The 19,897-nt window shown below is 49.9% G+C and overlaps 1 protein-coding gene across 1 annotated transcript in view; it reads left to right on the forward strand.

Annotated features, from left to right (window-relative positions):
- Positions 1 to 19,897, forward strand: part of LOC139386032 (unconventional myosin-XVI-like) — a 157,265-nt gene that overhangs the window by 12,221 nt on the left and 125,147 nt on the right. The window contains exons 2-3 of the mRNA XM_071131432.1: positions 14,935 to 15,005; positions 16,147 to 16,290. Of these exons, the coding sequence (XP_070987533.1) occupies positions 14,935 to 15,005; positions 16,147 to 16,290 (215 nt within the window). The remainder of the gene's footprint in view (positions 1 to 14,934; positions 15,006 to 16,146; positions 16,291 to 19,897) is intronic.

Raw genomic sequence — 19,897 nt, forward strand, 5'->3', positions numbered from 1 at the left:
CCTCCTACTCTCTCCTTACTCTCCTTCTCTTCTCTCTTTTAATCTCCTCCACATCCTCTCTCGCTACTCTCCTCCTCCTCTCTCTTTACTCTCTTTACTCTCCTCCTCCTCTCTCTTTACTCTCCTCCTCCTCCTCTCTCTTTACTCTCCTCCTCCTCTCTCTTTACTCTCCTCCTCATCCTCTCTCGCTACACTCCTCCTCCTCCTCTCTCCTTACTCTCCTCCTCTACCTCTCTCCCTACTCTCCTCCTCCTCCTCTCCTTTATTCTCCTCCTCCTCTCTCCTTACTCTCCTCCTCCTCTCTCCTTACTTTCCTCATTCTCTCTCTTTACTCTCCTCCTCCTCTCTCTTTACTCTCCTCCTCCTCTCTCTTTACTCTCCTCTTCCTCCTCTCTCCTTACTCTACTCCTCCTCTCTCTTTACTCTCCTCCTCCTCCTCTCTCCTTACTCTCCTCCTCCTCTCTCCTTACTCTCCTCCTCTTCTCTCACTACTCTCCTCCCCCTCCTCTCTCTTTACTCTCCTCCTCCTCTCTCCTCCTCCTACTCTCTCCTCTCCTTCTCTTCTCTCTTTTAATCTCCTCCACTCCTCTCTCGCTACTCTCCTCCTCCTCTCTCTTTACTCTCTTTACTCTCCTCCTCCTCTCTCTTTACTCTCCTCCTCCTCCTCTCTCTTTACTCTCCTCCTCCTCTCTCTTTACTCTCCTCCTCATCCTCTCTCGCTACACTCCTCCTCCTCCTCTCTCCTTACTCTCCTCCTCTACCTCTCTCCCTACTCTCCTCCTCCTCCTCTCCTTTATTCTCCTCCTCCTCTCTCCTTACTCTCCTCCTCCTCTCTCCTTACTTTCCTCATTCTCTCTTTACTCTCCTCCTCCTCTCTCTTTACTCTCCTCCTCCTCTCTCTTTACTCTCCTCTTCCTCCTCTCTCCTTACTCTACTCCTCCTCCTCTCTCTTTACTCTCCTCCTCCTCCTCTCTCCTTACTCTCCTCCTCCTCTCTCCTTACTCTTCCTCGTCTCCTCCTCTCTCTCTTTACTCTCCTCCTCCTCCTCCTTACTCCCTCGTCTTCTCTCGCTACTCTCCTCCTCCCCTCTCTCTTTACTCTCCTCCTCCTCTCTCTTTACTCTCCTCCCCCTCTCTCTTTACTCTCCTCCTCCTCTCTCCTTACTCTCCTCGTCTTCTCTCGCTACTCTCCTCCTCCCCTCTCTCTTTACTCTCCTCCTCCTCTCTCTTTACTCTCCTCCCCCTCTCTCTTTACTCTCCTCCTCCTCCTCCTTACTCTCCTCTCTCTTTACTCTCCTCCTCCCCTCTCTCTTTACTCTCCTCCTCCTCTCTCCTCCTCCCCCTATCTCTTTACTCTCCTCCTCCTCTCTCCTTACTCTCCTCGTCTTCTCTCGCTACTCTCCTCCTCCTCTTCTGTAGTTGAACATACTGTAATTGTTCACCAGTGGCTCTCTAATGTTGTGGAGACTGGAGGGCCTCTGCCAGGTCTGACACATTTTTACATTTACGTTTTAGTCATTTACAGATGCTCCTATCCAGAGAAACTTACAGGAGCAATTAGCGTTAAGTACCTTTCTCAAGGGCACATAGACAGATTTTTCACCTTGTTTGCCCGGGGATTCAAACCAGCGATCTTTCGGTTACCGGCCCAACACTTGTAACCGCTAGGCTACCTGCCACCCTATAGTACAAGGACAGTCCCCCCGACTGGAATGAGTAGAGACATGTTCTCCTGACTGGAATTAGTCTGACTTTCTGTGTCTACATCCACAGAAATGTGTCTCTATGTCTGATCTGACTCTGCATCTAACTGATTTGGAGACTGTCGAGTCATCGGGAATCTATTCAACTCTGGCATTTGGATTCACACTGCATTCCATTCAGTGTTTGCATTCTTGTTGCATCTGGTAAGAGTTTGGTGGCAGAGAAGGGACTGTATGACAGCCAGTATGTGGTAATCTTTTGGAGGGCTGAAGAGTGGAATATGCTGATGGGGAGGATAGAGTCATATTTTACTGTGAAGAAGAGTGGATGAAAGACTAAGTCTGTAGGGGAGGTCTGGAATTGACTGAGAACATCTAGTGATGTGGTAAACCCTACTGGACTCTCTCGCTCTCCCTCTCCCTCTCTCTCTCGCTCTCTTGCTCTTTCTCGCTCTCTCTCCCTAAATGTCATTATTCCTCCATCCTCTTCTCTCCAGCTCTCTCTTTCTCCCTAAATGTCATTATTCCTCCCTCCTCTTCTCTCCAGTTCTCTCTCTCTTCCTAAATGTCATTATTCCTCCCTCCTCTTCTCTCCAGCTCTCTCTCTCTCCCTCCTCTTCTCTCCAGCTCTCTCTCTCTCCTCTTCTCTCCAGCTCTCTCTCTCTCCTCTTCTCTCCAGCTCTCTCTCTCTCTCCCTCCTCTTCTCTCCAGCTCTCTCTCTCTCCCTAACTGTCATTATTCAACCCTCCTCTTCTCTCCAGTTCTCTCTCTCTCCCTAAATGTCATTATTCCTCACTCATCTTCTCTCCAGCTCTCTCTCTCTCCCTCCTCTTCTCTACTAGCTCTCTCTCTCTCTCCCTCATCTTCTCTCCAGCTCTCTCTCTCTCCTCTTCTCTCCAGCTCTCTCTCTCTCCCTCCTCTTCTCTCCAGCTCTCTCTCTCTCCCTCCTCTTCTCTCCAGCTCTCTCTCTCTCTCCCTCCTCTTCTCTCCAGCTCTCTCTCACTCTCTCCTCTTCTCTCCAGCTCTCTCTCTCTCCCTCCTCTTCTCTCCAGCTCTCTCTCTCTCCCTCCTCTTCTCTCCAGCTCTCTCTCGCTCTCTCCTCTTCTCTCCAGCTCTCTCTCACTCTCTCCTCTTCTCTCCAGCTCTCTCTCTCTCCCTCCTCTTCTCTCCAGCTCTCTCTCTCTCCCTCCTCTTCTCTCCAGCTCTCTCTCGCTCTCTCCTCTTCAGCTCTCTCTCTCTCTCTCTCCTCTTCTCCCCAGCTCTCTCTCTCTCCCTCCTCTTCTCTCCAGCTCTCTCTCTCTCCCTCCTCTTCTCTCCAGCTCTCTCTCTCTCTCCCTCCTCTTCTCTCCAGCTCTCTCTCTCTCTCTCCTCTTCTCTCCAGCTCTCTCTCTCTCTCTCCTCTTCTCTCCAGCTCTCTCTCTCTCTCTCCTCTTCTCTCCAGCTCTCTCTCTCTCCCTTTTCTTCTTCTTCCTTTTCTCTACGTTTCCACAACGGCTCCCATCTGGTTGCCATGGAAACTCCACATATGTCTCCCACAGCTGTTTTGCCGTTTTCCCAAAAATGACAGCTGGTTGTTTCTCTCTCTTTCTCGCCCACTCTCCCTCTGTCTCTTCAGAGCCAAACAGCCTGATGAAACAGAGCACACAGATGAACACGCTAATGCATGGCAAAAGAGCAATAAGGTATTTTGCTGCCAAACCACTCCCTGTCTTAGTAGGACTGCTAAGCATGTTAATAATGAAGGGAGAATATCCGTTGGTTTTTCTGACTGGATATGAGCTGGGTGGTTGTATGGTGTATATGGGATGGAGAAGGTCTTAGAGTGTGTAGAGACACAGCATAATGGACCACAGCAACACTGAATTAGCATGTTACCCACGTGACTACACATCAACTTTGAGAGCTGGTGTCAGCCAGACTAACACTGAATAGTACCTGCTAATCAATAGTAGAACAGGACAGTGGCTTGAGTTGGCATATGGACCACTAGTAGAGCAGGACAGAGGACAGTGTTGATACTTGGACCAATAGGAAAATGGAACATTGGGTGGTGTTGACGTATGGACCAATAGAGAGCGCTGGAAAGTGTTGACATTATCCAATAGAATAAAAAACAGAAAATCCACAATATAGTCCAGCATACAGCAATTCTCTGTCTGATTGCCCTGAGGGTCAATACAAACTGTAGCTTTTTACTTCTGACCTCTGTTGAGTCACTCTCAATAATGTCCCAAAAAAACACAGACAGGTCCTCCTGCTGTGGAATGGAATGAAATGTCTGAGGCCGTCCAGACGGACACCTGACTATATCAGTCTCTTATGATAATAATAGTAATAAAATACTAAATAAGATGCAATTTACATGACATTTTACTCATTTAGCAGACAATTTTATCCAGTCCATTCAACTAAAGTAGGTGTCGGGTGATGCGACCACCACATATCACATTGCAAATAAAACCTTATGTTGGGATTAGAAACTAATACTACACTAATGACTCATTGAACACAACAACAATACTGCAACTATTTCAGATCAATTGCTCGTCACTCTGTTAAATGAAGCTTGATTACTAACATAGCTGGGATTATATTCCTGAGCTTCAGGCAGGAGTGAGAGAAGGCGTGTGTGCGAGAGAGAGAGAGCAAGAGAGAGAGAGAGATAATTGTGTTGATTAACTTAACGAAAGCTGTGTTCTTCCTCAGCAGCCATTTAAGCTCCATTAAGCACCAAGGAGGTGGCATGTAAGTGTGTGTGTGGTGTGTGTGTGCTTGTGTTTCGGTGACTGTGTACTCATGCCTACGTGTCTGTATACTGTATGTGCCTGTGTGTGTGTTTATAATTCATCTATAAACAATTAAGGATCTTACATTATCAGGAAAAAGCAGAGATTGGTTGGTTGATCAGTGAGGTCCTTACAGTATAGGAATATGACCTAGAGAGAAATTAATGGAGCAGCCTGCAAAGATACTTTGAGGATTTAACTGACTAACAAGTTCTACTGATTCTACTGAAACACGCACTGCATGGTCAAACTCTACTGCAGTACCACTGTTAAATTACTGTTACGCTGGTGCTATGTCCTAGCTCAGCTTGACATGTGTCCGCCCTAACCGCTGACGTGTGTGTGTGTGTGTGTGTGTGTGTCTGCGTGTGTCTGCGTGTGTCTGCGTGTGTCTGCGTGTTGGTGTGTCTGCATGTGTGTGCATGTGTGTGCACGGTTGTGCGTGTGTGATCATTAAAAACACATTTATTTAGATAACGACCACTTAGGCTAAGCGACCCCATAGGGTTCAACACTAGGGTTCATAGGATGGAAATGGTATGATCACCATGGTAATGACAGTGGTTATTACCCTCACTGCTAAAAGCTCTGGTTAAATTATTGTTTAAGAGAGTCAGTGAGTTAGTGTGCGTGTGTCTGCAGCTTGCTTGGCATAGTAGTTTGGTCTTGTGCTGAGGTAAGGTCTCCCAATGTTTATTCAGCATCCATCTTGGCTTGTCACTGTTGTTGAGGAAAAATGTATACAGCCCTCTCTCTCTCTGTCCATCTCAATTCCTCATGCTTGGGAGTGGGTTGGGAGTGGTTGGGAGTGGGTTGGGAGTGGTTGGGATTGGGTTGGGAGTGGTTTGGGAGTGGGTTGGAGTGGGATGGGAGTGGTAGGGATTGTGTTGGGAGTGGGTTGGGAGTGGGTTGGGAGTGGTTTGGAGTGGTTTGGGAGTGGTTGGGAGTGGTTGGTAGTGGGTATGGTGTGGTTTGGAGTTGGTTGGGAGTGGTTTGGGAGTGGTTAGGACTGGTTGGGAGTGGATGGGAGTGGGTTGGTTGAGGGTTGGAAGTGGTTTGGTAATGGTTGGGAGTGGTTTGGTAGTGGTTGGGATTGGGTTGGGAGTGGTTGGGATTGGTTTGGGAGTGGTTTGAGAGGGGTTTGGGTGTAGTTTGGGAGTGGTTTGGGCGTGTTTTGGGAGTGGTTGGCAGTGGGTTGGGAGTGGTTGGGATTGAGTTGGGAGTGGGTTGGGAGTGGTTTGGAGTGGATGGGAGTGGGTTGGGAGTGGTTTGGTAATGGTTGGGAGTGGTTTGGTAGTGGTTGGGAGTGGTTGGGAGTGAGTTGGGAGTGGTTGGGATTGGGTTGGGAGTTTTTTGGGAGTGGGTTGGGAGTGGGTTGGGAACGGGTTTGGAGTGGGTTGGGAGTGGGTTGGGAGGGGTTGGGAGGGGTTTTGGAGTGGGTTGGGAGTGGGTCGGCAGTGGGATGGGAGTGTGTTGGGAGTGGGTTGGGAGTGGTTGGGAGTGAGTTGGGACTGGGTTGGGAACGGGTTGGGAGTGGGATGGGAGTGTGTCGGGAGTTGTTGGGAGGGGGTTGGGAGTGGGTTGGGAGTAGGTTGGGAGTGGCTGGGAGTGGATTGGGAGTGGGTTGGGAACGAGTTGGGAGTGGTAGGGATTGTGTTGGGAGTGGGTTGGGAGTGGGTTGGGAGTGGTTTGGGAGTGGTTGGGAGTGGTTGGTAGTGGGTATGGTTTGGTTTGGAGTTGGTTGGGAGTGGTTTGGGAGTGGTTGTAAGTGGTTTGGGAGTGGTTAAGATTGGTTGGGAGTGGATGGGATTGGGTTGGTTGAGGGTTGAGAGTGGTTTGGTAATGGTTGGGAGTGGTTTGGTAGTGGTTGGGATTGGTTGGGAGTGAGTTGGGAGTGGTTTAGGAGTGGTTGGGATTAGGTTGGGAGTGGTTTGGGAGTGGTTTGGGAGTGGTTTGGGAGTAGTTTGGGAGTGGTTGGGAGTGGATTGGGAGTGGTTGGGAGTGGGTTGGGAGAGGGTTGGAGTGGTTTGGTAATGGTTGGGAGTGGTTTGGTAGTGGTTGGGAGTGGTTGGGAGTGAGTTGGGAGTGGGTTGGGCGTGGATGGGATTGGGTTGGTAGTGGTTTGGGATTGGTTGGGAGTGGTTTGGTAGTGGTTGGGAGTGGATTGGGAGTGGTTTGGTTGTGGGTTGGGAGTGGGTTGGGAACGGGTTGGGAGTGGGTTGGGAGGGGAGGGGTTGGGAGGGGTTGGGAACGAGTTGGGAGTGGTTGGGAGTGGGTCGGGAGTGGGTTGGGAGTGGGTTGGGAACGGGTTGAGAGTGGCTGGGAGTGGGTCGGGAGTGGTTGGGAGTGGGTTGGGAACGGGTTGGGAGTGGGTTGGGAGTGGTCGGGAGTGGTTGGGAGTGGGTTGGGAGTGGGTTGGGAACGGGTTGGGAGTGGGTTGGGAGTGGTTGGGAGTGGGTTGGGAGTGGTTTGGGAACGGGTCGGGAGTGTGTTGGGAGTGGTTGGTAGAAAGTTGGGAGGGGTTTGGGAGTGGGTTGAGAGTGGGTTGGGAGTGGTTGGGAGTGGGTTGGGAGTGGTGTGGAGTGGGATGGGAGTGTGTCGGGATTGGGGTGGGAGTGTGTCGGGAGTGGGTCGGGAGTGGTTGGGAGTGGGTTGGGAGTGGTCGGGAGTGGTTGGGAGTGGGTTGGGAGTGGGTTGGGAACGGGTTGGGAGTGGGTTGGGAGTGGTTGGGAGTGGGTCGGGAGTGGGTTGGGAGTGGGTTGGGAACGGGTTGAGAGTGGCTGGGAGTGGGTCGGGAGTGGTTGGGAGTGGGTTGGGAACGGGTTGGGAGTGGGTTGGGAGTGGTCGGGAGTGGTTGGGAGTGGGTTGGGAGTGGGTTGGGAACGGGTTGGGAGTGGGTTGGGAGTGGTTGGGAGTGGGTTGGGAGTGGTTTGGGAACGGGTCGGGAGTGTGTTGGGAGTGGTTGGTAGAAAGGGGAGGGGTTTGGGAGTGGGTTGAGAGTGGGTTGGGAGTGGTTGGGAGTGGGTTGGGAGTGGTGTGGAGTGGGATGGGAGTGTGTCGGGATTGGGGTGGGAGTGTGTCGGGAGTGGGTCGGGAGTGGTTGGGAGTGGGTTGGGAGTGGTCGGGAGTGGTTGGGAGTGGGTTGGGAGTGGGTTGGGAGTGGGTTGGGAACGGGTTGGGAGTGGGTTGGGAGTGGGTTGGGAGTGGTTTGGGAACGGGTCGGGAGTGTGTTGGGAGTGGTTGGTAGAAAGTTGGGAGGGGTTTGGGAGTGGGTTGAGAGTGGGTTGGGAGTGGTTGGGAGTGGGTTGGGAGTGGTGTGGAGTGGGATGGGAGTGTGTCGGGATTGGGGTGGGAGTGTGTCGGGAGTGGGTCGGTAGTGGTTGGGAGTGGGTTGGGAGTGGGTTGGGAGTGGTTGGGAGTGGGTTGGGAGTGGGTTGGGAGTGTGTTGGGAGTGGGTTAGGAGTGGTTGGGAGTGGGTTGGAGGTGGTTTTGGAGTGGGTTGGGAGTGGTTGGGAGTGGGTTGCGAGTGGGTTGGGAGTGGTGTGGAGTGGGATGGGAGTGTGTCGGGATTGGGGTGGGAGTGTGTCGGGAGTGGGTCGGGAGTGGTTGGGAGTGGTTGGGAGTGGGTTGGGAGTGGGTTGGGAGTGGTTGGGAGTGGGTTGGGAGTGGTTGGGAGTGGGTTGGGAGTGGTTGGGAGTGGGTTGGGATAGGGTTGGAGTGGTTTGGTAATGGTTGGGAGTGGTTTGGTAGTGGTTGGGAGTGGTTGGGAGTGAGTTGGGAGTGGTTGGGAGTGAACGGGTTGGGATTGGGTTCGGGGTGGGAGTGGGTTGGGAGTGGGTTGGGAGTGGGTGGTTTGGGATTGGTTGTGAGTGGTTTGGTAGTGGTTGGGAGTGGATTGGGAGTGGTTTGGTTGTGGGTTGGGAGTGGGTTGGGAACGGGTTGGGAGTGGGTTGGGAGGGGAGGGGTTGGGAGGGGTTGGGAACGAGTTGGGAGTGGTTGGGATTGGGTCGGGAGTGGGTTGGGAGTGGGTTGGGAACGGGTTGAGAGTGGCTGGGAGTGGGTCGGGAGTGGTTCGGAGTGGGTTGGGAACGGGTTGGGAGTGGGTTGGGAGTGGTCGGGAGTATTTGGGAGTGGGTTGGGAGTGGGTTGGGAACGGGTTGGGAGTGGGTTGGGAGTGGTTGGGAGTGGGTTGGGAGTGGTTTGGGAACGGGTCGGGAGTGTGTTGGGAGTGGTTGGTAGAAAGTTGGGAGGGGTTTGGGAGTGGGTTGAGAGTGGGTTGGGAGTGGTTGGGAGTGGGTTGGGAGTGGTGTGGAGTGGGATGGGAGTGTGTCGGGATTGGGGTGGGAGTGTGTCGGGAGTGGGTCGGGAGTGGTTGGGAGTGGGTTGGGAGTGGGTTGGGAGTGGTTGGAAGTCGGTTGGGAGTGGGTTGGGAGTGGTTGGGAGTGGGTTGGAGGTGGTTTTGGAGTGGGTTGGGATTGGTTGGGAGTGGGTTGGGAGTGGGATGGGAGTGTGTCGTGAGGGTTGGGAGTGGGTTGGGAGTGGGTTGGGAGTGGTTGGGAGTGGGTTGGAGGTGGTTTTGGAGTGGGTTGGAAGTGGTTGGGAGTGGGTTGCGAGTGGGATGGGAGTGTGTCGTGAGTGGTTTGGAGTGGGTTGGGAGTGGTTGGGAGTGGGTTGGGAGTGGGTTGGGAGTGGTTGGGAGTGGGTTAGGAGTGTGTTGGGAGTGGGTTGGGAGTGGTTGGGAGTGGTTTGGGAGTGGTTTGGGAGTAGTTTGGGAGTGGTTTGGGAGTGGTTTGGGAGTGGGTTGGGAGTGGTTGGGGATTGTGTTGGGAGTGGGTTGGGAGTGGGTTGGGAGTGGTTTGGAGTAGATGGGAGTGGGTTGGGAGAGGGTTGGAGTGGTTTGGTAATGGTTCGGAGTGGTTTGGTAGTGGTTGGGAGTAGTTGGGAGTGGGTTGGGAGTGGTTGGGATTGGGTTGGTAGTGGTTTGGGAGTGGTTGGGAGTGGATTGGGAGTGAGTTGGGAGGGGTTTGGGATTGGGTTGTGAGTTTTTTGGGAGTGGGTTGGGAGTGGGTTGGGATTGTGTTGGGAGTGGGTTGGGAGGGGTTGGGAGGGTTTGGGAACGAGTTGGGAGTGGTTGGGAGTGGGTCGGGAGTGGTTGGGAGTGGGTTGGGAACGGGTTGGGAGTGGGTTGGGAGTGGTCGGGAGTGGTTGGGAGTGGGTTTGGAGTGGGTTGGGAACGGGTTGGGAGTGGGTTGGGAGTGGTTGGGAGTGGGTTGGGAGTGTGTTGGGAGTGGTTGGTAGAAAGTTGGAAGGGGTTTGGGAGTGGGTTGGGAGTGGGTTGGGAGTGGTCGGGAGTGGGTTGGGAGTGGTTGGGAGTGGGATGGAAGTGTGTCGGGATTGGGGTGGGAGTGTGTCGGGAGTGGGTCGGGAGTGGTTGGGAGTGGGTTGGGAGTGGTTGGGAGTGGGTTGGGAGTCGGTTGGGAGTGGGTTGGGAGTGGTTGGGAGTGGGTTGGAGGTGGTTTTGGAGTGGGTTGGGATTGGTTGGGAGTGGGTTGGGAGTGGGATGGGAGTGTGTCGTGAGTGGTTGGGAGTGGGTTGGGAGTGGGTTGGGAGTGTGTTCGGAGTGGTTGGGAGTGGGTTAGGAGTGTGTTGGGAGTGTGTTGGGAGTGGTTGGGAGTGGGTTGGGAGTGGTTGGGTTGGGAACGGGTTGGGAATGGGATGGGAGTGTGTCGGGAGTGGTTGGGAGTGGGTTGGGATTGGTTGGGAGTGGGTTGGGAGTGGTTTGCGAGTGGGTTGGGAGTAGTTTGGGAGTGGTTTGGGAGTGGTTTGGGAGTGGTTGTGACTGGGTTGGGAGTGGTTGGGATTGTGTTGGGAGTGGGTTGGGAGTGGTTTGGAGTGGTTTGGGAGTGGCTGGGAGTGGGTATGGTAGCTGTTGGGAGTGGTTGGGAGTGAGTTGGGAATGGGTTGGGAGTGGTTTGGAGTGGTTTGGGAGTGGCTGGGAGTGGGTTGTGAGTGTGTCGGGAGTGGTTGGGAGTGGTTTGGGAGTGGTTGGGAGTGGGTTGGAATTGTGTTGGGAGTGGGTTGGGAGTGGTTTGGATTGGTTTGGGAGTGGTTTGGAGTGGGTTGGGAGTTGGTTCGCAGTGGGTTGGGACTGGTTTGGGAGTGGTTGGGAGTGAGTTGCGAGTGGGTTTGGAGTGGGTTGGGAGTTGTTTGGGAGTGGGTTGGGAGTGGTTTGGGAGTGGTTTGGGAGTGGTTGGGAGTGGGTTGGGAGTGGTTGGGATTGTGTTGGGAGTGGGTTGGGAGTGGGTTGGGAGTGGTTTGGTGGTTTGGGAGTGGTTAGGAGTGGTTGGGATTGTGTTGGGAGTGGGTTGGGAGTGGGTTTGGAGTGGTTTGGGGTGGTTTGGGAGTGGTTGGGAGTGGTTTGGGATTGGTTTGGTGTGTTTTGGTAGTGTTTTGGGAATGGATGGGAGTGGTTTGCTAGTGGTTTAGGAGTAGTTGGTATTGATATTAGGAGTAGTTGGGAGTGGTTTGGAGTGGTTTGGGAGTAGTTGGAAGTGGTTTGGGAGTGGTTGGGATTGGTTGGGAGTGGATGGGAGTGTTTTGGGATTGGTTTTGTGTGTTTTGGTAGTGTTTTGGGAATGGATGGGAGTGGGTTGGGAGTGTTTGGGAGTGGGTCGGTAGTGGTTGGGAGTGGGATGGGAGTGTGTCGGGAGTGGTTGGGAGTGAGTTGGGAGTGGGTTGTAAGTGGGTTGGGAGTGGTTTGGGAGTGTTTTGGGAGTGTTTGGGAGTGGGTTGGGAGTGGATGGGATTGTGTTGGGAGTGGGTTGGGAGTGGTTGGGAGTGGTGTCTAGTGATTTGGGAGTGGGTTGGGAGTGGTTGGGATTGGGTTGGGAGTGGGAGTGGGAGTGGGTTGTGAGTGGTTGGTAGTGGGTATAGTGTGGTTGGGAGTCGTTTGGGAGTGGTTTGGGAGTGGTTGGAAGTGGTTTGGGAGTGGTTGGGATTGGTTGGGAGTGGTTTGGGATTAGTTTTGAGTGGTTTGCAGAGGTTTATGAGTAGTTTGGAGTGGTTGGGAGTTGTTGGGAGTGGTTTGGGAGTGGTTTGGGAGTAGTTGGGAGTGGTTTGGGAGTGGTTTGGTGTGTTTTGGTAGTGTTTTGGGAATGGAGTGGAGTGGTTTGCTAGTGGTTTAGGAGTAGTTGGAATTGGTTTGGGAGTAGTTGGGAGTGGTTTGGAGTGGTTTGGGAGTAGTTGGGAGTGGTTTGGAGTGGTTTGGGATTAGTTTTGAGTGGTTTGCAGAGGTTTATGAGTAGTTTGGAGTGGTTGGGAGTTGTTGGGAGTGGTTTGGGAGTGGTTTGGGAGTAGTTGGGAGTGGTTTGGGAGTGTTTTGGGAGTGGATTTGGAGTGGATGGGAGTGGTTTGGGAGTGGTTGGGCCAGATCTGTGTGAGTCTTAAAGGATCAACAGTTCAGTGTTGCTTTTTCAATAGAGTTCAGCTTTTTGTAAAGCAGATCAATGTCTGTGTGAGTACAGTAGAACATATGACAGTTTGTAGAGCAGAATGACCAGTTCTGTGTCAGTGTGTGGCACATGATGTAGTTACTATATTTGTAGTGCAGATCTGTGTCAGGGTGTGGCACATGATGTAGTTACTATATTTGTAGTGCAGATCTGTGTCAGTGTGTTAGTCAGTGCACTCTGGCTTCGGAGAGCTGATGTATTCTGATGTGATGTGATCCAGGCAGATACTCCACCTCTCACAACTGCTACTGTAATGGTGGTGGGCTCATACACTCTAATACACTCTGACTGACTGACTGACTGACTGACTGACTGACTGACTGACTGATGACTGACTGATGAATGATGACTGACTGATAACTGACTGACTGATGTCTGACTGATAACTGACTGACTGACGTCTGACTGATGACTGACCGACTGATTGATAACTGACTGACTGATGCCTGACTGATGCCTGGCTGACTGACAACTGACTGACTGACTGAGGACTAATGCCTGATGACTGACTGATAACTGACTAACTGATAACTGACTGACTGATGACTGACTGATAACTTATGACTGACTGACTGAATGACTGACTGAATGATGTCTGACTGACTGATGACTGACTGATAACTGACTGACTGAGGACTAATGACTGAATGACTGACTGATCAAAGACTGACCGTTGACTGATAACTGACTGACTGATAACTGACTGACTGAGGACTAATGACTGACCGATGACTGACTGATAACTGACTGACTGAGGACTAATGAATGACCGATGACTGACTGATAACTGACTGACTGAGGACTAATGCCTGACCGATGACTGACTGATAACTGACTGACTGAGGACTAATGAATGACCGATGACTGACTGACTGACTGATAAGTAACTGACTGATAGATGACTGACTGACTGACTGTGACTGGCTGATGACTGACTGATGACTGACTGACGACTGACGACTGATGACTGACTGACTGCCTGACTGATAAGTAACTGACTGATAGATGACTGACTGACTGACTGACTGGCTGATGACTGACTGACGACTGACGACTGATGACTGACTGACTGAGTGACTGATAAGTAACTGACTGATAGATGACTGACTGACTGACTGACTGACTGACTGGCTGATGACTGACTGATGACTGATAAGTACCTGACTGACTGACTGACTGATAGATGACTGACTGACTGACTGACTGACTGACTGACTGACTGACTGATAGATGACTGACTGACTGATGACTGACTGACAACTGACTGATAACTGGCTGATAACTGACTGAGGACTAATGACTGACCGATGACTGACTAATAACTGACTGACTGAGGACTAGTGAATGACCGATGACTGACTGATAACTGACTGACTGACTGACTGACTGACGACTGATGACTGACTGACTGACTGACTGACGACTGACTGATGACTGACTGACTGACAACTGTCTGACTGATAACTAACTGATGACTGACTGACTGACTGACTGATGACTGAAAACTGATTGACTGATAACTGATGACTGACTGACTGACTGATGTCTGACTGCCTGAGAAGTGACTGACTCCTCAAGGGCACGCGGAGTACAAGCCACACACAGGGGATTATACTGGAGTGCAGGAAGCTGTAGTATGTGTGTGAGTGTGTGAGTGTGTGAGTGTGAGTGTGAGTGTGTGTGTGTGTGTGTGTGTGTGTGTGTGTGTGTGTGTGTGTGTGTGTGTGTGAGTGTGTGTGTGTGTGTGTGTGTGTGTCTGAAGGAGTTAGTGTCCTGACCGATGACTGACTGATAACTGACTGACTGAGGACTAATGAATGACCGATGGATGACTGACTGATAACTGACTGACTGAGGACTAATGCCTGACCGATGACTGACTGACTGACTGATAAGTAACTGACTGACTGACTGACTGTGACTGGCTGATGACTGACTGATGACTGACTGACGACTGACGACTGACGACTGATGACTGACTGACTGACTGACTGGCTGATGACTGACTGATGACTGACTGACGACTGACGACTGATGACTGACTGACTGACTGACTGATAAGTAACTGACTGATAGATGACTGACTGACTGACTGACTGACTGGCTGATGACTGACTGATGACTGATAAGTACCTGACTGACTGACTGACTGACTGACAGATAGATGACTGACTGACTGATGACTGACTGACAACTGACTGATAACTGGCTGATAACTGACTGATAACTGACTGACTGAGGACTAATGACTGACCGATGACTGACTAATAACTGACTGACTGAGGACTAATGAATGACCGATGACTGACTGATAACTGACTGACTGACTGACTGACGACTGACTGATGACTGACTGACTGACAACTGTCTGACTGATAACTAACTGATGACTGACTGACTGACTGACTGATGACTGAAAACTGATTGACTGATAACTGATGACTGACTGACTGACTGATGTCTGACTGCCTGAGAAGTGACTGACTCCTCAAGGGCACGCAGAGTACAAGCCACACACAGGGGATTATACTGGAGTGCAGGAAGCTGTAGTATGTGTGTGAGTGTGAGTGTGTGAGTGTGTGAGTGTGAGTGTGAGTGTGAGTGTGAGTGTGAGTGTGTGAGTGTGAGTGTGAATGTGAGTGTGAGTGTGTGTGTGTGTGTGTGTGTGTGTGTGTGTGTGTGTGTGTGTGTGTGTGTGTGTGTGTGTGCATGCATTTACAAGTTTAGGTTTATTGGAAAAATACACTGTTTGCGAGTCTTTCCAATAGCGCTTCATTTCAAGTAATATTGTTTATCTGTTATTTTCTACTTCAGCTGTCTATCGTCCTGTCTATCTTTGTTGTTACTACATCCACATGGGTTCACACACTAGGCGTTTGTGGTTTATAAGTGTGTAATATATAAAGTAATATTGCTCTCTCTTTCTACGTTGCAGTGCTGTGTCTGCTGAAGGAGGGAGCTGACCCCAACACTCCGATCTCCTCTGGTGGTTCTCTTCTACACCTGGTAAGAACACACACACATGGCCAACTCCAGACATAAGCAACAGAAGCGTCCTCAGTCGGTGTCTCAACTTACTATTGACAGTTAGAATAGTAGAATACAACAGATGCAATTTATAAATGTGGTTTTGCACCTGCAGTTTATCTCTTGTTATGTAACTCATTTGCTGATAATTAGCCATGTACATTTTTTGATCGTTAGTTAGTCTAGCCAACTATCTAACTTTTAAAAATCATGGCCAAAGACTACCCGGGCACGCAGGGCATAATCCCAGGGGTCCTGACCTCCAGGGTCCCCCATTGATTTTGTTAGCCACTCTCACTCAGATATCATATTAACTTGGCATACATCATAGCAAAATGTGTTGAATTGTAGGAAATAGCTTTGAAGGGGAATAATTAAGAATTCAAATAATGTGTCTTTGTTCCTAAATCCCTCTGTCTCATTGTTGGACTGTCTGTCAACGTGCGCACATCTCTCACTCAGGGACCTATCTCTCATTCTAGCTCTCGCTCTACCTCGCTCTCCCTGAGTGAGAGAGGTTTGCACGTTGACAGACAGTCCAACAACGAGTCAGAGATTAAATTTGATGTTATTCCCCTTTAAAACTGCAAAATGTTCTCTCCACCCCATGGCGAAATTGGTAGAATTGCAGACAATTTAAATTTTTCACTCCGGCATCAAAAGGGGGTACACTAAAATGTTTCGCTGTGAGGAGGAGGGCTCCCCAACCAAATCTCACTTAGGGCACCGAAAAGGCTAAAGACGGCCCTGCACACACACACACGCACACACGCACACACACACAGACACATCCACCTATTGTTTTTAACTATTTAGATTGTTCCCATACTGTACACATTAGGATAATAAAATATTCTAGCCACCATGGTGATATGAGTTTTGATTAAATGTACTGTATTATACATTTCATCCATGTATGCAAAGACATTTTGAATGTTCGCTGGACCGTAGAACATTTAACCATGCCTAGGCAGAAATTATACTATAATTGAAAAACAATCAACAATTTCATTTGGCTCACCATTATCCAACCACAACTCTCTCTCTCTTCCCTGCTGTCTTTTTCTTTCTCCCTTTCTATCTCTCTTCATCTGTCTCTCTCTCTCCCTCTATCCCATAGTGTGCTCGCCATGACAACGTGTTTGCTGCAGAGGTTTTGATTGAACGAGGGCTTAACGTCAACCTGCAGGATGAGGACCTCTGGACAGCCCTGCACGTGGCATGTGTGTGTGACCACGCCGACATGGTGCTGCTGCTATTGCTGGTGAGAAACACACACACACACACACACACACACACACACACACACACACACACACACACACACACACACACACACACACACACACCATAAAGTGTAGCATCACAACATCATAATAATATTTTCCTATGGGGTCTGTCCAGAGGGGTTTGGGTCAGGGCTGGTGTTCTGTAGTATTAGTCTATCAGAGGGGTTTGGGTCAGGTCTGGTGTTCTACAGTATTAGTCTATCAGAGGGATTTGGGTCAGGTCTGGTGTTCTGCAGTATTATTCTATCAGATTGGTTTGGGTCAGGTCTGGTGTTCTGTAGTATTAGTCTATCAGATTGGTTTAGGTCAGGTCTGGTGTTCTGTAGTATTAGGTCCAGTGTGAGACAGGAGCAGCTGTGGAGTAGGGGACAGGAGCAGCTGTGGAGTAGGGGACAGGAGCAGCTGTGGAGTAGGGGACAGTAGCAGCTGTGGAGTAGGGGACAGGAGCAGCTGTGGAGTAGGGACAGGAGCAGCTGTGGAGTTGGGGACAGGAGCAGCTGTGGAGTAGGGGACAGGAGCAGCTGTGGAGTTGGGGACAGGAGCAGCTGTGGAGTTGGGGACAGGAGCAGCTGTGGTGTAGGGGACAGGAGAAGCTGTGGAGTAGGGACAGGAGCAGCTGTGGAGTAGGGGACAGGAGCAGCTGTGGAGTAGGGACAGGAGCAGCTGTGGAGTTGGGGACAGGAGCAGCTGTGGAGTTGGGGACAGGAGCAGCTGTGGAGTAGGGGACAGGAGCAGCTGTGGAGTAGGGTACAGGAGCAGCTGTGGAGTAGGGACAGGAGCAGCTGTGGAGTAGGGGACAGGAGCAGCTGTGGAGTAGGGACAGGAGCAGCTGTGGAGTAGGGGACAGGAGCAGCTGTGGAGTAAGGGACAGGAGCAGCTGTGGAGTAGGGGACAGGAGCAGCTGTGGAGTAGGGGACAGAAGCATGCAAAAGTGGAGGGATGGAGGGTGGGCTATGTTTGGCTTGATGTTAGGTCCTATTCTGGTTCTGCTGATTGGATCCGGTGTGGTAGGGTGGCAACAGAACCTGTATGATGGGGTGTGCATGAGTGACACTCAGAGAGGATGTTGCAGCAGTTGAAGAGCTGCCGGAAAGAGAGAAAGAGAGAGAGTTTGTCTGTGTATTCATCCCCTCTGCATCTCTTCCTCTTTCTTTCAGAGCAGGGATTGATTTACTGAAAGCAGCGCTGCATGTAGGCAGCCCAGTCAGTGGGCCTGTGTGTTATATAGTTAGGCCAAACACTACTCCTGCCAAGGAGACCCCTGAAAATAGATACAGTATGCAGCACTCTGCAGGAGGAGAGAGAGAGAAGGGCGGGGAAGAGGGAGAATGAGGAAGGGTTTATTTTACCTCTCCACAGGAGGCAGTGACTAAATTTATTCCGTTCACTTTCAACTGAGACCCACTTTCTAGTTAATGAGGTCACATCTACAGTACCTGTCAGAGGAGGGAGGGAGGGGAGAGAGAGACACAGAGGGAGGGAGAGAGACACGGAGAGAGAGATGGTGGTTTAATAATGGTGAGCCAATTCAAAAAGAGAGCGAGAGACAGGCGGGTGTGGGACAGATAGAGTTCAAGTTTAAACATGTTTTTAATGATTACACGCCTCTTCAACTTCCCTCTGGTGAATTGTGAGGGAAGACTTATTCCATTTAAAAAAGTGTGTTTCTACTCATTTGTGTGTGCGACTGTGCGTGAGTAAATGTGTGTATATTTTGCGTGTGTGTGTGTATGTACGTGTGTGTTCCTCAGAGTAAGATAACGTAAAGGCTGAGTAAAAATAGCAACCTTCTTAAAGATGCATTTCCTTTCTGTTCCTTTCCTTCATTCTTCTCCAGCACAGAGTCTGTCAATGCAGTCTGCTGTGATTTACATTTAGCACACGGTGTTATCCAGACTGATTTAAAAGTGCAGTTAGGGTTAAGTGCCTTGCTCAAGGGCACATAGACAGATTTTTCACCTAGTCGGCCCAGGGTTTTGAACCAACCTATCAGTTACTGGCCCAACTCTCTTAACCCCAGGCTACCTGCCGCCCCGTGATCAGAAACAAGACTCCTATCAGGGAATTAACTGGGAGAATTCGTTGGCAATTCCTATTTAACTGCTAATAAACATACGCTGAGTGTACAAAACATTGACAACACCTTCCTAATATTGAGTTGCAACTTTTGCCCTTAGAACTGCCTCAAATCTACAGGGATCCTGGCCCATGTTGACTCCAATGCTTCCCACAGTTGTCAAGTTGGCTGGATGTCCTTTGGGTGGTGGACCATTCTTGATACACACAGGAAATTGAAAAACCCAGCAGCGTTGCAGTTCTTGACACAAACCGCTTCGCCTGGCCGGGCACATACTACCATGCCCTTTTTAAAGGCACTGAAATCTTTTTTCTTGTCTATTCACCCTCTGAATGGCACAGATACACAATCCCTGTGAATTATAATGCACTATAACATTGTTATAGAATAGATGCACTTGAAATACATTGTTTATACTAGGAAGTGTTACCTGGAATTTCTCAAAGAATGTGCTGGTTCTACAGCGGGGGAATATAGCATTTTCAGAGTGATTTCCTATAACAGAATGTTAGACAAGCTTGTCTTTGTCATTTTCAGAGTGATTTACTATAACAGAATGTTAGACAGGCTTGTCTTTGTCATTTTCAGAGTGATTTACTATAACAGACTGTTAGACAGGCTTGTCTTTGTCATTTTCAGAGTGATTTACTATAACAGAATGTTAGACAGGCTTGTCTTTGATTGTCATTCCCTTCGTCTCATCCTCCATTCATTCCTCTCCTCCTCCTCTCCATCGCTGTCCTTGGGTTTCTATCTCTCCCTTTTTAATGGAGGACAGCGTTTTTGCTGACGGAAATTGTACAGTGGCTATCAGGGATCCTTGGTATGTCCCTACCAGTGGCAGTTTTAATATTAGGAAGGATGAGTTCTTTTTTTGATGTGCATGGCAGCATATTGGATTACAGCATATTGGATTACTTTCATTCATATTCTATTCACCCAGCTCAATGTAACATTGAAAGGTTTAGGCCACTGATACTCTAATTTGCCCCATGGCCATCATAGGTCCCTACTCCATTGAAGCATGTTTTTTTAAAGGCCAAATCACCTTTTAAGTAACATCAAACCAAATATGGAGTTGATTTCAGATGATTTGGACGTTATATTTTTGAACATGCTCACATGTTAGCGGTTGCTATAGTGTGCTGAAGTTTGTAATGGCTGTTTCATGAAAAATGACAGCTTCTCCTGGCCAATAGACTACTTTCAGTGTGAGGAACCATCTAACATTGTAAATAGTTAACTACTCATTTAAGGTAAGGGTTAAGATTAGGGTAGGGTTTAGTGTTGGGACATCCCAGCACTTACCGTGGCTGTATGACCTGGGATGTTCCTGCAACACTAACTCAAAAAAGTTCTGGGACACTGTAAAGTCCATGGAGAATAAGAACACCTCCTCCCAGCTGCCCACTGCACTGAAGATAGGAAACACTGTCACCACTGATAAATCCACTATAATTGAGAATTTCAATAAGCATTTTTCTATAGCTGGCCATGCTTTCCAT

Source organism: Oncorhynchus clarkii, chromosome 3 (assembly GCF_045791955.1).
Source record: "Oncorhynchus clarkii lewisi isolate Uvic-CL-2024 chromosome 3, UVic_Ocla_1.0, whole genome shotgun sequence".
Taxonomy (NCBI): domain Eukaryota; kingdom Metazoa; phylum Chordata; class Actinopteri; order Salmoniformes; family Salmonidae; genus Oncorhynchus; species Oncorhynchus clarkii.